This window comes from Falco biarmicus, chromosome 7 (genome assembly GCF_023638135.1).
Source record: "Falco biarmicus isolate bFalBia1 chromosome 7, bFalBia1.pri, whole genome shotgun sequence".
Classification (NCBI taxonomy): domain Eukaryota; kingdom Metazoa; phylum Chordata; class Aves; order Falconiformes; family Falconidae; genus Falco; species Falco biarmicus.
In genome coordinates, this window is record NC_079294.1 from 46074807 (window position 1) to 46097637 (window position 22831).

Here is a 22831-nt window from a genome sequence, read left to right on the forward strand (position 1 = left end):
TGGCTGACCACAAGCCTAAAGCACAAGTGCTGGTTGACAGGTCGCTCCTTGGAAAGCAGTTTTCAGCTCCGTCTTGCAGCTTTCCAGCAAGGTTGTTGGTGTCAAACCATCAGACGTGGGAGGCTGCTCTAGCGAAGGCAGCTGCCAGCCTTACTGACACTGCAGCGTGCGTGTCTTCTCATGCAATTGCAGAGTAAACTGGAATTTAAAAAAATATCCTAGATTCCAAGCATGCCTCCTTAATCCCAGAAATCTTCTAGCTAGACAGTAAATACGGGTTAAAATATTCATAGATGATAGCTTTTGACTTTGTGAGGGCCTGTGCACTGTTCCTGTCCTGCAGGAGGAGTCTCCGAGAAAATTATTGTTTTAGCAAAAAAGATCCTTGTCAATTCAGGGTTTGGTTTTATAGAAAAAATCAGACTGTTTCTCATAGTAAAATAACGTGGCTTGTAATAATTTCTTTTGTAAAACATGTTTTTGAGCAGGTATTCCTTTGCAGCAAGAATGTTTTCAGGGTATTAAGGCAGAAAACAAAGAAAATAAACTGTAGACAAAGAAGTAGGAAGGAACTAATCTTAACATCTCTGGTGCTAGTAAGGTTGGTCTTGCTTTTCAGAAAGCAGACTGCCCTGAAGCATAAAACAGGGGTTTTTTTATAACCTTGCAGTGTCTTACTATAGTTTTTTTGCTTGGTTGCTTCAAGCTGCTGGGGTTTTGGCGTCTGGCTTGCTACCTTGCAGTGAATTCCTGAGGTCACCCTGTCCAGAGAACAGGATGAAATGAGGGTTTTTTCATGCTGCCTTGCAAAATGGAGGCTCCAAGACAACCAGGAGCTTACATGGTTTTACAGGCAGGGTTTTTGTAGTGTATGTGGTTCTGCAATTTTCTGTGTGAAGGTTGCTGTACTAGTGTTAGGCCGATGCAGTGGACCAGGTCACTCTTGCTTTGCCTTTTTTCTTTGTTTTTTGTAGGTTTGGTGTTTTTTGGGGGGGGTTGGTTTTGGGTTTTGGTTGTGTTTTTTTGTTGAGCCTTGGGAATAGGTTGTTTTCTCCTCTGCCAAATTGTTACAGCGGTGGTTTTGACAATAGCGGATGTGATTTCTATCCCCTGCTGCTTGCAGGTGCTTGAAGAGGTGCTCCATAACCTGGAGCAAGATGACACCATGAGCGTAGAGGACTTCTTCTATGGCTTGCTTAAAAACGGAAAGTCACTGACACCCTCAGCATCTACTCCGTACAGACAGCTGAAACGACACCTCTCCATGCAGGTGAGAAGCTTAGGTGGATCCTGGGGTAAAAGCAGGAGCAAGTCTTGAGCAAATCCTACCTAGCCTGTCTCCTCCTCTTCCTCCCCATTTGTCCCTGTGGTGGGGCAGCTGTGAATGTCCCCCTGCCCCATTGAGGTGGGAGGTGGTGGCAGTGAGCTGCTGCGGGATGCCCTGGTGAGCACAGCAGCACCATGGATGTGACTGCCTCCCCCGAGCAAGAGCGATGAGGTGAAGCTGCTGCAGGCTGCTTCTGGGGATGTGGGGGATAAAGCAGAAAACACCCTCCTGGTAAAGGGGAGGTGGCTCCTCTTTCAAGTGGCGTGGCTTGGAGAAGGCTCTTGCAAGCTGCAATGTGCAGTAAATAAATGGTATAAACTGGTTGTAGGGGAAAGTCGTGGTCTGGGGGAGGCTGGAGACACATTTTTCTTTTCTTTTTTTGCGAGTGTTTGCATCTACTGCCTATCTTTGCCTGGAAGCTTTGCCTGGTGTAGCAAAAGCACCTGTGCATACGCTCCGTACAGTCTTTTTAGGGGAGGTAACATGTGAAACCAAAAACAGACAGTGAAATAAAACACATTTGGAGCACTGAGGACAGCTCTGAAACTGTTCCTCGGATTTATTTTAAATCCAAAGTGCCTGGTCGTGCCGCAGTGCTGTGAGGTCAGCAGCGGCACTCCTGCCGGGTATTTGCTTGGCAGTGAGGAAAAGCAGACCTTAATCCTTAATCTCCAGAGTACTGTTAGCAAAATTACACTTATAAGCCTTTCTCGTTGCGGGGTGGCCAGATGCCTGGCTCTGCCCGTGCCCCATCGCACCCTCTCCCCTCTCTCGGCAGTCCTTTGATGAAAGCGGGAGGCGCACCACCACCCCCTCAGCCATGCCCAGCACCATCGGCTTCTGCCTCTTCTCCAGCCTGGATGACGGGATGGGCTATGGCTGTGTGGAGGGTGTCCTCGACTGCTGGCACCAGGAGGGCATAGAGAACAGCCAGGAGATCCTGAAGGTAACCAGCTGCTCCATCTCACCCCTTTTATTTTCTTCCCCCTGCACACCCCCTACCTCAGTGTGAGATGCTGGACTGTAGCTCAATTATTTATTTTTTCCCCCTTTTAAAATTCCAGTGGTGCTGACAGGTCTAACTGTTCTGGGACACCTCCAATAATTTCCTTTATTGAAATGGTATATCCCAGAGAGCTAGAAGTTAATGATAAAAATGTAATGTGACTTCGAGCTACACTCGAAGAGGTCACCTATATTTGTAGAAAGCAATTTAATTCCTTTACCTCGCTGAATAGCCTGAATAGCTGCACCTGCAAACCTTTTAGCACTGGGATGACCTGAATTATTACTTGCACTAAGGTGGAGGACAGCACTTGAAACCTTGCTGTCATTAGTCTTATTATGCAGAGTAAAAAGGTAATGGGGGTTGCAAATTGAATACCTGAAGTAAAACTCATCCCTGTCTCCCTAGAAGCTGTGGATGGGAGAAGATAATTCATGTGTCTGTATTAAGACCATCTCTGGGTTCCCAGCAGCAATGATGACAGAATGCTCCTGGCTTTTAGTGTCCGTGTGGATATTGAACATGTAATAAACGCTGCCATTGCTCAGGCTTTATAACCCCCTTGTAGCCTGGGCTGATGCAGGCCAGGTTGATAACAGGGTGCTGTTCTCACCGGACCTGGTGGTACGCCTTTGCCTTCTCTTCTGCTTGTTGCATTCCACTGGTCACTTGCTAAGCAAGAGAAGGCAAATGCGTACCACTTGCTTAGTGACCAGTGTCATCAGGGTGGCTTCTGCAGTGTTTGCAGTGTTTTGGCCCCTCCAGTAGCCCTTCCGCACCCTGCTTTGTGCTCCTGCAGAGTTAAGTTGAAGGAGATTACAAGCAGTTGCTGATGATAACTTGCTGTCTAAGCGATGGGATCCCTGCTGTCAAATACCCACTAACAAGGCTTCTTCTGTGTTGTCTTTATTGCAAGAGCTGGTTTTGTTTAATGTGAACATTTTCAGCCACGTTCCTGCAGCATTTGAATATGTAAAAAGGCCAGCGTAGTTAGGTCCTCTAGAGAATTAATACTTTTAATCAGGCGTGGGCTTAATTTCTTGTTGATCTGGCAGCACAACCAGGACACTTTCCATCTCCGCAGCTGGCAGCAGCCCTCTACCATGGGAGGGTGGCAGAGATGTCTGGTTTATTGCCCCAGAGGCATTTGTGACAGATTAATTGGCAAGCAAAGATCTCTTCTGAGCTTCCTCATTTTATTCTGTCACTTCATGTACAAACGTCTCCAGGCTCCTGCAGGGCAGGAAGGCTCGTTCTGCTCTAATGAGGTGTTGTTTTGCAGGCTTTGGACTTCAGCTTGGATGGGAAGGTGAACTTGACAGAGCTGACGCTAGCGCTAGAAAACGAGCTCTTAATAACCAAGAATGGAGTCCACCAGGCAGCCCTGGCGAGTTTCAAAATGGAGATCAGACACTTGCTGTAAGTCACCAGGATTGCCAGCTCTGCTGCTCCCTCACCGCCCTCTGCCTTTGGCCAAGCAGGAGCTGATTCATGGTGGTCCATAGCACTTCTCCAAGGGGCATTGGTGCAGTTGCTGCTGTTTTGCTGGAAAGCTAGGCTCCCTGGTAGCTTGGTCGGAAACTTTCAACTCTTTGTTTTGCATGGGTAAAACACTCGAATCCAAGTACTGCAGAAAAATAAGATTTAAAAAAAACAAAAAGCAAAGCAGTTCCCAGCCCTGCTCTGCATCTGGAAACTGTCCCTGCCATCTGCAGTGCTCACTGATGGCTGATGAATGTGAAACTGAAGACAGAGGCTGGTGCCACTTGATAAGCAGTACCTTTAATCCCAACTGACCTCTTGCAGTGGTGTTACATGGGTTCGTTATGTGACAGAACTGCAGGTGAGGTACAAAACCACCGTGTACCCCCACTGTTTTCATTTGAAAGTCAACACTGTTTGACTTTGCACTGGACTTGCTGTGCAGGCTTCTCGGTTGAGAAGGGTGTAGGAGATGGGAAACATTTCCCTGTATGTATATTTATTAATTTGTAAATTATACACAGGTCCTCCTGAAGCTCAAATATTTCTTCCTATACGCCAATGGATCATCTTGTCCACCCCATTTTGGAGACTGCTGCTCTAAGCATTGCATCCTCCATTTTGCATCAGTTCTTGTTGTGTGACTCTTGCATCCATCCGCCACATGCACAAGCTCCAGTTGTTGGTGGTGTTTGGTTTGTACTGTAAATCTTTGAATAGTTAGTTATCAGCTTATGCATCCACCTCCATGCGACATCATAGATGATTTTGCTGGTCTTTAAGACTGCACGTGTCCTGTTACTTGTTGGTTTACCGCTTCTGCTTCTAAGCTGCCTGCTTTGCTTGTATGAAACCTCACAAGATGAGGCTTCCCACTGTTTGTTTGCATCTACATGTCTACATAACTTTTTTACGGTCACCCAGTGGAGAGATGTGTTGTCAGGTTCCCGTCAAGAAAGCTGCTCGGTGTAGCAGGTCTTACAAACTTGTGATCAAAAGCAAACTGGATGTAGTGTAAGGGTGAAGTCGTAAAAGTAATAAAATGATGACAACAAGTAAATGGGGCAGAAAGCGGCGTGGCAGAATGGTGTAGCGCTGCAGTTTGGGGGTGCTAGACCACAGCTGAGGAGTTCCAGGTGTTGAGGTCTTGGGGCCTATGGCAATATCAAGACATGTCCAGAGCTACGTGTGTGAATTTGCATCCAGTGACTAAAGGCAGTTGATAAGACCCTTGGAGAGCTTTCTGTGCTTTTTCTCTGGGGGAGCTGGGAGGGTGACCTAATCCAGGACAGCTGTGTTTACCCTAGGGAGAGGGCTGACCAAGTGGCCAGAGAGAAAGAGAAGCTGCGATCAGACTTGGAAAAAGCCGAAAAGCTGAAATCCCTGATGGCTTCCGAAGTAGATGACCACCACGCCGCAATTGAGCGCCGGAACGAGTACAACCTCAGGTACAGCATCCCGGGTCCCCCCTCTCCTCCTCATCGGCATTGCATGGACTCAGTGACAGAGGCGGTGGCTTCGTGCCTGCTGACCACCACCAGGCTTCACTCACAGCGGTATTTGCCGCCTGCTTCTTTTTACGAGCTCTTCTACCTCTTGATACCTCTGTAGGAAGCTGGATGAGGAGTACAAGGAACGAATTGCAGCTCTAAAGAATGAGCTCCGGAGAGAGCGGGAGCAAATCCTGCAGCAGGCTAATAAACAGCGGCTGGAGCTGGAGCAGGAGATAGAAAAGCTGAAAACTGACGACAGCTACCTCCGGGACCGCCTGGCCCTTTCCCTGAAGGTAACGGGGACTAAATGCAGCCGGCCTTTGCCGCTAAAAGGGAAGGGTGCCTTGAAGTTGGGAGTGACACTTGCAACTTAGTCCTTGCTGACAGGCTGTGTTACAGTGCATGTTGAGCTAGCTGAAAGTAATGTCGGCAGCAAGATAGAGACGTGTCAGTGAGAATAGTTTTTTGGGTCACCTCAGTAGTTACTCCTGGAATTCATAAAGCTCCAGTTCAAATCTCTGCTGCCATCAAGTGCAGAGTGTGCATGTGTCCAGCTATTGGATGGGCTGTCTGCCTTGCTGGCTGTTTGGCTCTCCAGCCAGGAGATAATGAGTCTTGACAAAATTTAAAATACTGCTTTGAAAGCAACCAAACAAAAAAAAATCTCTGAAGCAAGCTTGCTGTTACGCTTTTTGATAATTTTATCTGCTGCTTAATGCAATGGTGTTGCTCACCCGTGACCCCACAGATTCACATCCTTTTCCTAGATATTTTTTTTTTTAGAAAACACTTAAGTCAACTCTTTTTATCTGACTGCTGTCTTGCCATATAATTATGTCTTGCTCAGTTTTTTAAAAAAATAATAAAATGGTAGTGGTGTTATCTTACAAATGACATCAGAAATATTGATAGGCAGAGGGAGTTACTATGCCCTTACAGATGCTCAAGCGAGCAGCTTTTGATGGAGGTGGCTGTCCTGTGCTCAGCAAGGAAATCATAAAATATTCCTCCTGAAGCAGCCATCTGAAAGGTGAGAGGAGCAGAGGAGTGCAGGGTTTGTGAGCTGGCTGTGGGTCCAGTGTTCACACTCACTGTTGCTGTGGCAAGAGGGGTTGTGTGTGCATGGGTTCACAATTCCTGCCTTTGGCTGAAGCCTGTAACAGTGTCCATACTCTGACTGACTGGGAGGTTATTCTTTTTCTAATGTTACCACATGCTAATGTTTTCATCCTCCAAATACTGAGGTTGTTGCGGTGGGGTTGTTTTGTCCAGGAAAACAGCCGCCTGGAGAGCGAGCTATTGGAAACAGGAGAAAAACTGGCTGAGTATGAAAGTTTGGCAAGCAAACTGCAGAGAAACTTGGAAAACGTCCTGGCTGAGAAGGTAAGTCCTCCTCTTCCCAGTATCCTTCCAGACTTAAATTGCTTTCAATTGCTTTTCCATTACTACATTCAAGCTGCCAATTAACTAATAGTTGGAGGCTCTTGGGGTCCCTCTCCAGATGTGACCAAGGCACAGCCTACCTTGTTGACATGGACTGCCTGACTGACTTCAAGTTAAGGAAAATTAAAGATACCCCACCTTAGCTCTAGTTTTATGCTAATTAAGAGTAGGGAGCCTTACAGTAAAGCAATAATCCTGCAGATTTGCAGGTTGGTTTTTTTTTTCCCCCAGCACATAGTTTTGGATAGGCCCAACATGCAGGTCCTTCCTAGGGAAGATGATACATGAGATGTTAAGTGGTATCTCTGCTGAACTTGGGGGAGAAGTGAACAGCTGATCGTGGTTGTATAATTGCAATAAACTTATTGGAATATCAGCTTCTCCAAAGGCATTTCAGTGTGTGTGCATCTAGACAAAGGCTCATATACTAGGCTTCTCGCACAGCATCTGTTTTCCAGACTTCTTTAAACCTGGGATTATTTATCGAACCAAGATATGCCAAGTTAGAAAGCTGTGGTCTGAAATCAAAGTTAGCATGAGAGGTATGGTGAGATAATATTTGTTAAGGTGGTTGCTCGCTGTCCCCTACCAGCAGGGAAGCAGAGCTTCTGTATTAAAAATAAAAAAATCCGGAGGGAAGAGGGCACAGGCTGCAGGACTGCTTGTGAATGGCACCGGGGCTGTGATGAGCAGGGCGGTTTGGTGGAAGAGTAACTGGATCCCGTTCATGCCGTTTCAGTTTGGTGACCTGGATCCCAGTAGTGCAGAGTTTTTCCTGCAGGAGGAGAGACTGGCACAGATGAGAAGCGAGTACGAGCGGCAATGCAGGGTAAGCGGAGCCCAGGGATGGAGACCTGGCACCCATCCACCCGTGTTCACCAAGAATGTTGTTTCTGCAAATGGCAGTGCAGAGCAGCAATATAATGCTGCTGGAGTTTTTTCCTGTATAATGGCTTTTTTACATGAATCCAAGCTCTTTGAGAGGGCAGATCCCATGCCACAGAGGCAACTGGCTGAGCTAAGAGGATGGGTTGCCCCGAGTGTGAGCTGGGATAGGGTCTATGGATCCTCCTTTGCTCCCCAGCTGTACATCAAGCTCTACTCCTGCGCAGTTGTGTACTAGTGGTTTTTTGATTTATGATACAAACTTTGCCCTAATTTCAATTCAGAGTTGCAGGAACTTACCACAGAAATAAGACATCCCTGTTTTGCTGGTTTGGAAAACAATAGTATCTTCTTAAAATAAAACTGAAAATGTAAAGCTTGTCTCCTCCTCCCCAAATCTTGTATGGCTGAAACACTTCTTCAAAGTGGGCCTGTAAGTCATGTATTTACATGTCTACTTTCTGCTGACTACAATAGTTACCAGCATTTGGCTCATCTGTTCTGCATGATCCTTTTCGTTCAATAAAGAACTACCTTGGCAAAAGACTGCCTAATCTGAAACAGCATGGTTGCTCTTAGAAAGTTGCAGTTTAAGAGTGAAGATTGCCTAGAAGTATTTGTTGAATTGATACTTCTTGATAAGAAGACATTGCTGGAATATGCAACTGATCTTCTTTTGAGTACTGACAGATACGAATCAGTATTCAAAGTTCACTTTCCGAACCTTTCAAATCTGCAGAACTGTGTGTTTACCCATTAAGGGATTCATTTTCCTCAATAAATGCTGTTCATTGAGCTGAGTGCATGGCATTTGGCACAAACACTCGGGATATTCTACTGGCAAATGGGCAGAAGTACCAGATGGTAAATGCAGTAATGAGGGTGTCTCTTTCCTAATTTGATCTTTCACTTCTGATTTGATTTTTCAAGTAGATGATGTCTGAGGAGGTATTTCTCAACTGTTTGAAAATGTTCCTAAGCTGCTGTTTAAAAAAGGTCTTAGGAAAAAGGAGTGAAGTGAAAAGTCCTGGACTGCAATATGCAGAGGCAGAATATATACAGGATATCAGTCCAAAGAAGGCTTTGCTCTGTTAATAAGGCACACATCTGTTACAGATGGAACACAGGTTGGAACCTGGAGAAGAGTGTTATTTACCTGATAGGGCGCTGACTAATGTGGTATGATGGCAGCGTTATTGACAGGTCTTTTCCTACCATAATTCTCTCCAAAATGTCTCATCGTGGCAGTGTGGTGATGCACAGATGCTCAGCTGCTGTGGTTGCTTTTACTCAGGCTTATTTTTCTCCCCCCTCTCAGGAACTGCAAGACCAGATAGATGAGCTGCACTCGGAGCTGGAGGAGTACCGTGCCCAAGGCAAAGTGCTCCGGCCTTCGCTGAAAAACGCGCTGTCGGAAGAGTTTGATATTGATATGAAAAGTCAAGGCAACAGTGGTATTGAGCCTGACCAAGGTAAAGCACATCTCCTGTATGACCAACTTCTGTGCTGTAGGTATTTATCGTAATGTCTTAAGAGGTGATTACGTAAAAGCTTTACCAAACCTTCACAGTGAGGCTCAAACAGCACCTCTGTTTTGCTGTTTAACGTGAAGTGGAATATGGCTGCTGTACTGTATTCAAAGCTGAAACTAATGTTTGCAGTTCCCTGTCTGTGTGCGTGATGGGAATTTGAGAGCTGCAAGTATTAAACTGATGAAATTTTTCTGTTGAGATTGTATCTCTTTGGGCTTTAAGAATATGTATGTTATTACCATTTTTTAAAGGACTTGGTTCAGAAGACTGCAACCCATTAAATATGAGCATAGAGGCAGAAATGGCTATTGAACAAATGAAGGAGCAACATCACAGGGATCTACATCACCTCAAACAAGAGCTTGAAGACACAGTAAGCTATTCTAACTTAAATCTTCACAACTCTTCCAGCTTTTTCATACAGGTGTAGTGGTCTTGAAGGACTTTTAATTCCTGGTCAAATGATAACCTGTGAATCTGAGCCTCTACTTTCCCTGCTCCTTCTGCATCTTGCTGTGTGATGGAGAGGCACAGGAGAGGGCTGAATGAATGTTGCAGTAGATCAGCACACCAGCTAAGGAGACAGCAGTGAGCCTTTCCAAGGCAGTATTGCATTTCCAGTCTTGAAAGCCTGCTGCATCTGAATTAGCCACTTCATACCCGCTGGCATGGGGTAATTGTGGCTTAGAAAGGCTGTTGGCAGGAGTCTGTGTTGCTAAATGCTAGGCTTGTGCAGCCTGGTGGTGTTGAAACGCGATCTGTGCTGTGGGAGAATAGAAACTGCTGTTATGATACCTGTGCTACTGAAAATGGGCAGTCAGCTCCCTGTGTTCTGGGTGTCCATCTGCAAATTTCATCTTGCCACACATGCAGAAATATAGAATGGTTTGGGCTAGACCTTTTAAAGCTCATCTAGTTCTGACGCCCCTGCCACAGGCAGGGACCCCTCCCACCAGCCCAGGTTGCTTCAAGCCCCGTCCAGCCTGGCCTTGAGCACTGCCAGGGATGGGGCACCCACAGCTGCTCTGGGCATAATCTCCATTGGCTCTACATGGAGACAGCCTGGGTCTGCATGGGCTTATGAGCCTGGGGCAGCTTGAATCCAGTGCCTATCTATGGTGTTGTGCTCAAAGCTGTGCCAGCTCAGCCTAGCACAACACCTACCACCAGCCTATGCTAGCAGCCACGTCAAGGTCACGGTGTTTCCAAGCCAGAAAGATCTACCTTGCTGTGCAGGCGAGGTGCATTGGTGCAGAGATCGTCAGGCTTGTTCTGCAGGAGTCAGTTCAGGACCAGAAGTTGGGGGTCCCATCAGGCTGTATCTGTCAGACCAGTGCCCGCCTCCAGGTGAGAGGTAGTCATATAATTGTTATAGAACTATATTCATTTCACATATGGCATAACGCAGGTCCACTGAAAGTGTATTGTGACAAAGCTGGGATGGGAGTGAGAAAAAGGGGACTAATAAAACATCATCCCAGAATCATTACTTCTAGGGTTTGTCTTGCGTCACTTGTGGGGAAAAAAAATAAAAGAAACCCCAAACAAAAAATCCTTACCCTTTTTAAAAGGAAAGGCCTCATCTGCATCTTAATTTGGGGAAGGTTTTGAAAAAGTAATCAGTGAAATAATAAAAAAAAAAAATTCCCCTTTAAATTTGGAAAACTGCCAGGACTTAAGTTACCGGCTTCTCTTTTCACAAATTCACTTAACAGAAGGCAGTGAAATTCATGCTTTTCCACATAATAATCATTTTTATCCCAGTAAGAAATTAAACTGAGCACTTTAGCATTCTTTTGCAGGGGAGATCAGTAAAAGATGCTAATATATAATAAATAAAAATATTCTGTGCAATATATGGAAATATATAATACAGAATTGTTGAGAAAACATCTCTGTGGAACAGTCCATAGAATGTTAACTAATCCAATCTCTTTTCTTTTTGTAGGTGAGCCATTATGAAAAGCAGTTAGATGAGACAAAAATCCACTGTGAAAAGGAGCAAGAGGATATGAGGAGGAAGTACACTGAGGAGATGCAAGTCATGCAAAAGCAAATAACTGGCCTTAAAAATCAAATTGCAGAACTGCAAGGAGAGGCAGCAGTGCTCAGAGAACAGCAAGAAAAGCTTGACTGTAAATACAATGATGAGAAAAACAAATTACAAACACGTTTTGATGAGGAAAAAGCCAATCTGCAAGAACTATTAAGGCAGGAGCACGAAGAAGATGTCAGAGCCAGACTGGACCAGGTACATGAGAAGTTTAGTCAGGAACGGGAAGAACTGATTCAAAATAGTGTCTGGGTGGAAGAAAAGATGAGAGTTTTAGCGCAGACACTGCAGGAAGAGAAGGGAGAGCTGGAACGTGGCTTTCATGAGCAGCTGAAAAGGATGGCGGAGGTGCATGCTTTGGAGAAGGAAGAGCTCCAACAAGAGCTGCTGAGGAAACATGAGCAGGACCTGGAGGAGGAAAGGTGAGTGTCACCGTTGGCGGGGACAGTAGTGGCGCATGCTGACCTTGCTGGCTTGGCATGGTGACCAAGGTGAACCTAATGCAGAAATGGTTCCTGATGCCTAATTCAAGTGTACCAACTGTACAGTGCTGTTGCCTGTTCTATTCCAGGACACTGGGCTGCTGTCGAGGTTGGGATTTTCCTTCTGAGCTTTCTCAAGTAGATATTTATATTGATTTTTAGCTCACCCAGAGGCAACAATAGTGTTAAAGCATAACCAGATATGATTAACTTGAGCTCTGTTCAGAATCCCTGTGCTTTACAAATCCCTGCTTTGTACTTTCAAAGCATCTGGGTTTTCAGAGTTTTTCTTTTCTGAAGAAGGACAGGGATGGCTGGTAATTGCTTTTAGCGAAGATTGAGTGTCAAAAGAAACTAAAAACCAGCCTGGGGTGACAGGGAGAGATGGGGGTAAGAACATCTGCCCCCATAAATCTGATCACAAGAAGAGAAGGGCATACACTGTGCAAGAAACCTTTTCTGAGGACACTTCATGGTTACACTTTTCCAAGGTGATTAGATTTTTAATTTTAAAGTTTCAACAAATTGCCTCAAATCTAACTTTGGCTCTCAGAAACACCCGTCAAATAGTTCTTCATCTAAAACTCAGTGAAAAAGTAATTTTTTTCAGCTTGTTTTAGTCAGCCTAAAAAGCCATTTGAATATCTTTGAGTTAGCCCAGAGTTTAGTAATATCTTATGTTAACCATGTTTAGGAAAAAAATGGAAAGTGACTATAACAGAAGAGCATCTCGTGCAGAAACTCAGTTTTCTGTCGACACACAAACACTTGTGAATAAATATGAAGAAACGATCCAAAATCTGGAAGGATGTTACCAGCGAGAGTTGCATGAACTTGCTGAACAGCAAAGAGAGGAGAAATCTCAGTGGGAGTTTGAAAAGGATGAAATTGCTCAGGAGGTTGCTGAAGCCCACGAGCAACTGAAGGAAAGTCTGGCAAATGAAAAGGCCGTTTCTTCTGCTCTGACCCAGGAGAAAGATCTCCTGGAGAAAAACTTCAAGGAAGAAGTGAACAAGCTTGTGTGTGAGAGAGAGCAGCTTCAGAAGGAGCTACAAGACCTGAGGAACGCTGCTGAGAAGCAAGAGAAAAAGCTGAATGATAAAATAACAAAACTCCAACATGACCATGCAAAAGAGCTGAAGAACAAAGAAGAGCATATATCTGTGGTGGAGGAAAATGGGAAGCTGGTTAGGCAAAAGCTGGAGAGACTTGACAGTGAATACAAGCAAGAGAAAGAAGACCTCAATTCCAAACTTCTTGCTTTGGAGAGTATAAACAAAGACATTTGCGTAAGAGCAGAAACAGAAAAGGCTGAGATGAGTTTGGAAATCTCAAATCTTCAAGGGAAAATACAGAAATTGCAGTGGGAGACCCATAGTTTTTCCGCGCTACAAAATCATTATAGGGTCCTAGAAAAAGAGTATGCAAAAGCAAAGAGCAAAATTGCTTCTTTCTCTGGTATGGCACCCCTGGGAGATGATGCAGATGTCCTCTTAAATCTGCAGAAAGTGCACGAGCAAGCTGTGAAGGAAAATGTCAGAATGGCTGCTGAGATAGTCAGGCTGCAGCACAGGTTGCAAGCTGCAGAGCAGGAGCCTGTGCGACCTCCCAGTCCTGGCTGCTCTGACTCCAGCTCAGAACTCTCTCAGCTGGCAGATGAAATGGATCCCACTTTTGAAGGGTTGCCCAGCGACTGTAAAGATGCAGACAAGGGAACAGATTCAAATGTCCTTCAGCTTTTGGAGGATGATACCACTGACCTGGAAGAAATGACTGACGTTGATTCAGACTTGGAGAAAGCATGCACTGAAGCCAGAGCAGGCGGCCATGCGCTCAAGGTGCAGGCATGTCAGATGCAAGGAATTAAAGCAGCACTGGAAGCTGACGGCAGTCAGGATTGTGACAAGAATAGAGAGCTGCTTGCCCGGGTGCCTCTGCTGCAAAAAAAGAGAGATCTCAAGAAAACTCTTGAGAGAGTTCCTAGACCAAAAATGCTACATAGTGACATTAACCAGCAGAAGGTTCATCTGCTAAATCACAGAATAGCTCCCAAAAACAAAGGGTTTGTTTCTGATGCTTTGAAGCTGCAGGTTGAGCTTGAGAAGGCTGAAGAACTGAGTGAAGCCTCTCTCCTGCTTGATCATGCTCATGGGGCAACAAATGGTGACCTGAAAAGTGTAATAGGTCAGCTTTGGAAAAGGGTTGCGGAGTTAGAAGACAGATCGATGGCACAGGCTGAACTTCTATCACTACAAGAAGAAATTCAGGTAGAAAATGAGGATCTGAAATCTGAAATTATAAAGTTAGTTGAGAAAAATAAAGTGCTAGAAGACAACCTGCATAAGCTGAGAAGCGTTCATTGCAAACTAGAAGAAAGTAAACTGGAAAGTACTAAGCTCAGAGAGGAAAACACACAGCTCATCAATAAAGTTAAGGAATTGGAAGATGTCCAAGAACAAGATGCACAAGGAAATGTAGATGCACACAGCGACAAGTTAAGACTGCAATGCCAGTTTGGGAAGCTGGAAGAACATGCCGCTGCATTTACAGGTCAGCAGGATAAGCGTGCCCAAAGTGACAGCGTGGTGAAAGAAATGTCAGCAGAAAAGTGGGAGCTGCAAGAGCCCAACAGAAAGCTGAAGGAGAAAGCTGCTGCTCTGGTTAACACAAACAACGTGCATTTCCACAAAGAGGAGAGGAATACAGTGACGCACGGCTTACAAAGCACGTGCACTGAGCTGCAGCAAAAAGTTGATCTTCTGAGGTAACGTACACTTGCAAAACTTTGTGGGAAATGTGCCGGCCCCACAGTAATCGAATGTGCCGCTTAGAAACTAACCTAGCATCCCACTCATCACTTCGTAGCCGCCTGCCTGCCTGCTGTATGGCTGCTGCATTAACCACTGTAGTTTAACTTTGATTAGAAAACAGTGCCTTGGACTCTAACTACTAGCAAGCAGGCTGTTTAATCCTGGATAACGACGGCTGAAATAAATGTGTGTGACTTACTCCTCTCTGACTACGACCTAACATGAATGGTAAAACAGGAGCAACCTGCCAGCCGTTCTGTCTGTGGATGTAGTCGCCTTTGCAGTGTGTAGTTTATGGTACATCAGAAACCCCTGTATTTTTGTGTCCAAAGTACTGTGGTAACACTTCCAGAATGCTTTTAGCTTTTACTAATATCACTTCTTCACTCGGTTTGCTCTCTTCTAGTACTGAACGTTACTTGGAATGCTAAAAGCATTTCTATTTTTCTCAATATTTAAGTTAATACCGGAGAATTACAGTAACTTTTTTTCCCATCAGGAGCACTTTAGGGTTAGGAATCCATCAGGTGTGTGATATGGTAAATACCACTATAACACAGAGAATATAATAGGTTTTACCTACTTGTTTTTAACTGTTGTATTTCAGCAAGGATTTTTTGGAGGTCATAAAGTGACTGCAAGTGGCTTAATTATTGTTCAGCACCAGCTTCCTGCAGGAAATTGTTCTTTCAGGCATTACACCATGGCTAAGTTATTTTTCTACGGTCACCTCAGGACAGAAAAGGCACTTCCCAACACTGCTGTTCCCATGCTGCCTCTCCCAGCATGTTGGACTCCAGAAACAGCTGGGGAAACAGCTTGCTTACCTAGGAATCTGCATATTGTGGTGTTAAGCTGTTTAAAGTTCTGTTATTTGTAACTTAAGGACTGAAAGGTATAGTACAATACTAGTGTGAAAGTTTTACTAGGGATCTTAGATTTTAACTAACTTAGCTGTACAAAAACATGCACAAAAAGCCCGTTTTTCAGCAATCTGGGGAGCACTTTTAGTAAATGAAATGTGAAATCCATATACCATTCATACATAAAATAAGTCAATCATAGCTTTGGTTTTTAGTATTACAGGTAGCTTAGGCTTTTAGCTATTTTTTTCCCTGTGGGCCTAGGTGATCTACAGAAACAGTTTTCACTTGTCTCATCTCTCTGCCACAGATGTGAAGCTGAAAAGCTCAGAGAAGAAAATGCCATTCTGAAAAATGAAGTGACTTTATTAAATGAGGAGGGTAGTGCTTCCAGCCTGAAACTGAGGGAGCTAAATGGATCCCGAGAAGAAATGCGGTAAGAATTCAACGGTGCATGTACCATGTGTATGCCTTCAGGCTCTCGCCATTGTGCACACCTGATGGTTATGTCCCTTCTCTGAAAGCTCCTTCATTTGTTAAATACTCTACAAACTTTGAAATGGGCTTATTTTGTGGTGCCACTGGAAATCCAGCTGGCTGATGGTCTATTCCTTGTCCTTTTAAGCTGCCCTAGCTTGACCTGCCCATTCCAAGAGCCAAAGCAGGGGTTTAACTGCAGGAGTTCAGATGACCCAGTAACACATACAAACACAGGACCTACTTATGAGATGACCTGATGCAATTATTCATGCTTCAGCAAAGGCAGAGCTTGTTGGGCTGGTGTAGCCTTAGAAAAGGCAGAAAGAGGTACAGCGTGACAGTATTTCAGTGATTTGCAAGTCTTTTGCAAGTAGGTAACCATCGACGATCCTGGGAGTATTCTTCCCTTCTAGAAAAAAACCTGTGTGGGGTACCTTGAGGAAGATGTGGCGCTTAGGGACATAATTTAGTGGTGGGCTTGGCAGTACTAAGTTAACAGCTGGACTTGATGATCTGAAGGGTCTTTTGCAACCTAAATGACTCTGATTCTATGATTCTATAAATTGAGCACTTGCCAAGCTTGTGCAAAGCAGTGATGCTAAGCAATATATAAATAGCCAGAATTACCATTTCTGGAGAAGTCAAAAATCAGCCCATTCTTGTAGGTGTTTGTATCAACAAGTGACTCTAATGTTAACAAGTTTTCATTTTTCCTTAGGCAAAAGATAGAGGCTGTGAGAAAGGAAAAAGTGGCTATACAGAAGATGGTTGACAACCTGAAAAAGCAGGTACACGGCCTGAGCCCATAACCTTCTCTGTAGAAATCATCACTGTATAAAAGCTGTTCCTTAGGTGGATGCAAAGGCAGTAGAAAATTACCATTATATACCTTAAACGTTTTGACAACGGTTCTCATTAAGTCTTTGGGATTGACAGAAGGCTTGTTTGACATGCTCAGAAGACAGGATCTACACCAATGCTACTGTAACTATCTGGTTTACAAACTCGAGAGCGCTTTCCATAGTCAACTTGGAAAGTTTATTTAATAGAAATATAAAGTTAAAATATTTCTTTTGTACTCTTTACGGGTAATGCTCTGCAGCTAGCCCATGGGAAATAGGGGTTATGTGACTCAGCCTCTTATTTCCCAGCTGGCTGGGTCTAGGAATTCTACCAGCTGTGACCCTTTGCTTGTATCCATGAGACTGCTACTTTTATTTTAAGGGTGGTTTGTTATGCTAGGCACAGTAGAAGGTTTAAGTAGCTCTTAGATTCATGTCCCTCTTAGAATTTTACCAAGCAATACTACTTGCTCAGAACAATCTACTACGTCACCAGCACGCCCCTCAAAATACACATCAGCGTGGCAAAGGGAAGGAGGAACAGAGTGGTGTGCCAGATGACTGATATCATAACTGATATAATTAAGGCTATTTATGAGAATTTAACAGCTTCTGGGGCTGACCGTGCATGCAACAGGTCATCAGGAGGATTCTTACTCCTAAATATGATTCCACTTGATTTGGCCTAAAATTAGGGCATGGAGCAAGTTAAACAGCTATAGGGAAATAAAGCAGGCAATGCTACTGGGGTCGTGACTATTACTTAGAATACAGTTAACAGCAGCTCTGCCCCACCGTTCAGAGACACTGTGGTGCGGGAGTGATGCTTGTCAGTTCTTTTAATCATCTTAATAGAAAGGAAACGTTCTTAAAAGTCTCATGACTGCTTTTACACTGGGAATAACTGACACTGCTGTCCTGATTCAGGTAGCAGACCTGAAGACCAGAAACCAGCAGCTGGACTCCGAAAATACAGAACTTAGCCAGAGGAACTCCAAAAATCAAGCAGATGTGCAGGATCTTAATCAACAGCTGGCAAGGGTGCTCAAGCAAAAGGAAAGGGAAGCAGGAAAGTGTACCCTGGAAGAATGGGAAAAGGAGAGACTGGTACTGAAAGAGGAACTGGAAAACTCCAAAGTAAAGGTATGAGATTACACTGTTTCTAATGGTAGAAACAACTGAACTTTTAGGAATGCAGAGGTGCTATGGAATTAGCATGTCTTTGAGCTGTGCTTGAGCCTTCAAAGCTGAAATTTCCCAAGTATTAGCCAGAAACATAGGTGTGTGCGGCAGCGGGGGTGGAATGAAAGCATGAGAGCAGCCAAAAGCAGGCAGGTAGAAGTGTGCAGATTTTTCTTGAAATGGAGCCAAGCGATGATAAGTATTTACCTGAATTTTCCAGCATGTCTGCTCTGTTCTGTCCAGTGCCATCCCAGTTCTAACCCATGTGACTGGCTGCAGCATCCTCTGGTTAACCTTTGTTACTCGGCATGTCTCAAGTTGAAACCTGAGTCTTTTACTTTTTGCAGTCATCCAATATGGTGTCTTCCTTGGAGGTGGAGCTGTCAAAAATGAAGGTCCAAGCTCATATATTGGAGCAGGAGAACCACATCCTCAAGCAGGAACTAGAGAAGACAAAACAAGTATGGCATCCTATTTGAGTGCTATCAGATAATGCTGGCTGTCCCTTAATGTGCCCTACTCTCTTGCCCAAGTTGGAAATAGTTAATTTCTTTAAAGAATGGTCATAACAGCAAGAGAATATAAATCCTCTTGAAGCAGTCCCTGGGTACAGTGCACAGCTGTTTAAATACAGTTGGTTTCACATTGCCTTTGGCAAAAGATCTTCCAGAGTAATGGGTCTACAAAGACAGGCTTTGAAAATAAAGACAATGATTTAAAGCTCTAATCAAGGAATAGACAGGGCTTTTCTAGTTTGTGCAGACAGGATAGGAAGGGGAACACTTCCCTGTGTAACTAGTGATACCCATACAGCTCAATTTTTAAGGACTGGACTCTTCCAGCATATCCTTTCAGAGAGAATTCCTATTGCTAAACCCATCTGGAGACTTCATCTCCCAACTTCTGAGGGTAATTTCCTGGGCTTGGTTATCACCTGTATAAGCATGGTTCAATTGGCTGTAAATATATGCTAATAAACACAGATAATGAATAGGCTACAAATGAGTTAGCTCTCCTGATTAGGGCTCCACAAAGTAATTTTCTTTACTCTCTAAGGCATTCATTTGATGCACCCAGTGCTTAGAATAGATAATGGTCTTAAAAAGCAAAAGCAGATGAGGCCTGTTCAGTAAAGAGCAGATTGTGGATTGAGTGTAATTAAAGACAGAAGATTGAGCAAAGACAGAACAGCACAGCACAAGGCAGAGTGTTAAGCTAAAGCACTGTGTCAAATGGGAAAAGGATCAGAAGTCAGCAGTACAGTATTTTTTCCCCTTTCATGGAAGGGGCAGAGAAAGACTAGCCCTAAAGCAAATCCGAGGGATCACAGGGCAATTAGGAATCCTTAGCGCTGCTGTTGTAGGAAGGATGCCTCCGATAGATGAATGATGCTCAAATGATCATTCATACTGAGTTAGAGTATGCTTTTCTCTCTTCCATTCTCTCTGGAGTGGGATGATTGGCCCAGAGAAGAGAAAGCTTTGTGTAATACTTGCATAAAAAAAATTCTGCAACAGCACAGAAATGCAACTGAGGGGTTTGTTTTCCACAGCTGTCCAGTTGCCCTGAACTCTCTGACCTTCAAAATGAAGTTTCGAGCTTAATTACTAAAAATGAAAAGCTGCAGAAAGAAAAAGAAGCCCTGAGCGAGGAATTAAACAGATGTATTGATAAGGTAAAAAACTGCAAACCCACATCACTACTTACATGCTGTAACGGGCTGTTAAAATTCTTATATCGTTATCTGTATCACCCTAACCTGTAAAACGACTTTGGATTTTTTTTTGTTTGTTTTTTACCTTCAAGCCAGATAAAAGCTTAATTGCCTGCCTTTTTTTTTCCTAGCTGGTCTTAAAGAGAAAGCTTAAATTCTGGAGCACAGCTTTACTGTAATTTGATTATGTAGAAAATTCCAAACATTGCAAGGAACAGGGGCCTGGATATAAACATTGCAGCAGGACAAGGAAGACAGTGTTCTTGCACTTTTATTGCAGCCTTACATCTTGTAACTCTGAACTCAAGCAGTGTAACTAGCATGCGCACTGTAAATAATGATCTCGTTGTGTAGAGATTCAGGCTGGGAGCTGAGGGGGTTTTTTGCCCTCCCGTGTTTTCTTTGCATAGCTGTAACTCCCTCTAGCTTAACTCTCAAAGTCAAATTGAGTTAAAATCCTGAATGAGTCAGGCTTACAGATGTAATCTTATTTCAGGTAGCTAAAGTAAGCTGCTTAGAGAATGCAATTGGCAGCTTGAAGCAAGAGCAGAAGTCCTGGGAACAGCAGAGTCAGACACTGAAAACACAGCTCACCGTTTCACAAGAAAAGGTATAATAGTGATTTTTTTGTTATAGCCCTAGATCAAAAGCATTTTTGTAATCTCTTGTAGTGCTTTTTTTTTCTCACTAAAAGCAGCCCTCCTCTAATGGATGCAAAGATGTCATGCAGCTAAGAATGGCTGCTTTGATGGTCTTTCAAAGTGATGCTCTTAAAGGACAAGAGGAAACTTGTTAAATGCAATGAGGGATTTTTTTCCCTGAGAAAAAGCCATGTTTTGCGTCTATGGCCAAGTTACTTTTGCCAACTCATTCTGCCCAATTATTCCTAAAATACTTCAGGAACTCTGCTCCCTGCTCTTCTGGCAGTGGCTTGTCCCTTGCCAAGCAGGGGAGGGGAACAAATGTCTCTCTGCTTGGCTGATCTCACTTGGGATTTCTCGTTGGCCATGGGCTGCCAGGAAGAATAAATAATTCAAGAGAAATCTTCTTTTCCTGGCATATCACAATAAATATTTGGGGCTGGAAGATGTCTGTTGAATGTAGTATTGTGGCTGTATTCAAAGAGGATGGCTACTGATATGGAACAGCCAGTCAGAAAATCATTTAGCACTTTTGAAGCGGGCTGTCAGCATTATAACTTCTTCACTCCTTCCATCAGAGATCCTAAGTATGTGTGATAGGTGGTGCATACACATCCTAGGAGACCAAGGTTATGAGAAATCTTGGTCCAGTAAATGCCAAGCTGTGTTCCTGCTCGTTACAGGTTCAGAGTTTAGATGAAACGCTGCAAAATACCAACCTTCAAATGTCCCGACTAAAATCAGACTTACGGGTGACACAACAGGAGAAGGAAACTCTTAAACAAGAAGTGATGTCTTTGCACAAGCAACTGCAGAATGCCAATGAAAAGGTAATGGACTTCAGGTGCCTCAAAGTCAGTCAACTTTGCATGCCAGGGTTTACAGACACAAGCTGCTGCTCTGCTCTAGCCTGACACTGTAGCCAACTTATTTCTTTACGTTTGCCTGTCCACTAAAAGGACACAAATATGTGGCAGGCTTGAGCAAGTAGACTCTGAGTTATGCAACTATTGATTTATTTTTTTTTAAACAAGTGATAAAGCTCATAATTTAAAAAATCTGAGAGGAGGTGGGTACAAGAAAAAGCCCTATTTGAATGATGTTTTCTGTATTCAGTAGTTTTCCATTTTAAAACGGTTAACTATAATTAGTCTTGTTGGATTGTATATAATGTGCAGATTTTAAACTTCTTTTAAAAAAACTTGTAAGTTTTGAACATAAGGACAGATGATGATCAGCCCATCTCCTGAGTTTCCATTCTTCCCTGAAAGAAATCTTTGGGGGGGGGAAAAATATATCTCTGGACAATATATGAATTTCCACCTATCAAAACTATAAACATATTAACAATCAAACGAGTAATTGACGGGATCTAATTTTCACTCAAACTTGGTTTTGAAAGGCACAGTATTATAATCAGCCTCTCTTAACTGATGAGGAACTGTAACTGAAGGAGGTTGTAGCCAGCAGTCTTGGGATTGGTATTATGAATTCAGTTAGTAATTTGGCTTGTTTGCCATGTAATTAAGGAATATTTAATGTCCACATGGAAAAGAGGCTGTTTCAGAATTGTACAACAGAAACTAAATTACAGCTATTACCGAATAATATATAATACTGGGTTTATTACTTGCCTGATGGGGCTCTGAAATGTAGCACAAATTGCTTTTTTTTTGTGTTGTTGAACTCTGTGCACTCCTATCAACCATTCTAGTGCACAGCTATTATCTATGATTTGAGCAAAGGGAAACACTTTGGGTTTGCACTGTGATTAGCACATTGGGTTTCTTAGGGGAAAAGTGTGTAAGCTGTGAGGAAGATGGGAATCCTGCAACTTTAGAGTCTGCAATTACTGAAAGCCTACTTAAAGCCCACCTGAATAGAGAAAATATCTGCTTCTTTGTTTAAGGCCTAACCCTACAATTCTGTCTCTTAAGAATCGGGTTCTAGAACTGGCTGTGCCTTCCTCAGGGCTGCAGGACCAACAGAGGCAAATACACTGGGATGAACTGGACCAGCTGACAAAACAGGAGCAGCAGCTGCTCAGGCAGGAGAATGAGAGGCTGCAGAGAGAAGTGCAGAGCACTAAAACAGACCTGACTCACTCCAGGGAGAAGGTAACCTGACCAAGATGACAGATCACAGAGGTGGTCCCCGCATGCTAGGCAAAACTTGATGATTCTTCTTTTGCAATAGGTGATACAGGAAAGGAATATTGTTCCTTAGTTTTGAATAGAAAGGTTTGCAGAAAGAATGCATAATGGAGTAGTGTTCCATTGTCTGCACCGAATAGGTAGACACTCGTGATGTTTCAAACAGCTCTTCTTCAAAAGAAGATCCTGCTAACTTGTGTCTAAGGTTCTGGTCTGACTTTCAGTTAATGCCTTTCTTAAAGAAGTTTGTAATATTCCTAGCATCCTTCATGTGCAATTTCTTGGCTTACGGTATTAGGCAGATTATGGGCAGGAGGAAGGGCAAGAAGGACAATATGATGTCCTTCTTGCTAAAAAGCTAAAATGTCAAAAATAACCCAGAATCTGTTATGAGTCCAAAATAGATTGGTACTTGGTATTTTAAGTGAAGTAGATGCACTTTG

The 22831-nt window shown here is 43.6% G+C and overlaps 1 protein-coding gene across 9 annotated transcripts in view; it reads left to right on the forward strand.

The window, feature by feature from the left end:
• NIN (ninein) overlaps nt 1-22831 on the forward strand; it is a 65538-nt gene that overhangs the window by 27589 nt on the left and 15118 nt on the right. For 7 of the 9 annotated variants that reach the window (XM_056346542.1, XM_056346541.1, XM_056346543.1 and 4 more), the window contains exons 7-25: nt 1124-1270; nt 2106-2273; nt 3616-3752; nt 5123-5263; nt 5427-5601; nt 6581-6691; nt 7491-7580; nt 8955-9108; nt 9420-9541; nt 11117-11643; nt 12398-14467; nt 15687-15812; nt 16575-16644; nt 17626-17841; nt 18228-18341; nt 19433-19555; nt 20091-20204; nt 20919-21065; nt 22173-22352. In XM_056346542.1, coding sequence (XP_056202517.1) covers nt 1124-1270; nt 2106-2273; nt 3616-3752; nt 5123-5263; nt 5427-5601; nt 6581-6691; nt 7491-7580; nt 8955-9108; nt 9420-9541; nt 11117-11643; nt 12398-14467; nt 15687-15812; nt 16575-16644; nt 17626-17841; nt 18228-18341; nt 19433-19555; nt 20091-20204; nt 20919-21065; nt 22173-22352 — 4932 coding nt within the window. The remainder of the gene's footprint in view (nt 1-1123; nt 1271-2105; nt 2274-3615; nt 3753-5122; nt 5264-5426; nt 5602-6580; nt 6692-7490; nt 7581-8954; nt 9109-9419; nt 9542-11116; nt 11644-12397; nt 14468-15686; nt 15813-16574; nt 16645-17625; nt 17842-18227; nt 18342-19432; nt 19556-20090; nt 20205-20918; nt 21066-22172; nt 22353-22831) is intronic. The other 2 variants (XR_008823054.1, XM_056346548.1) reach the window with 2 other exon arrangements.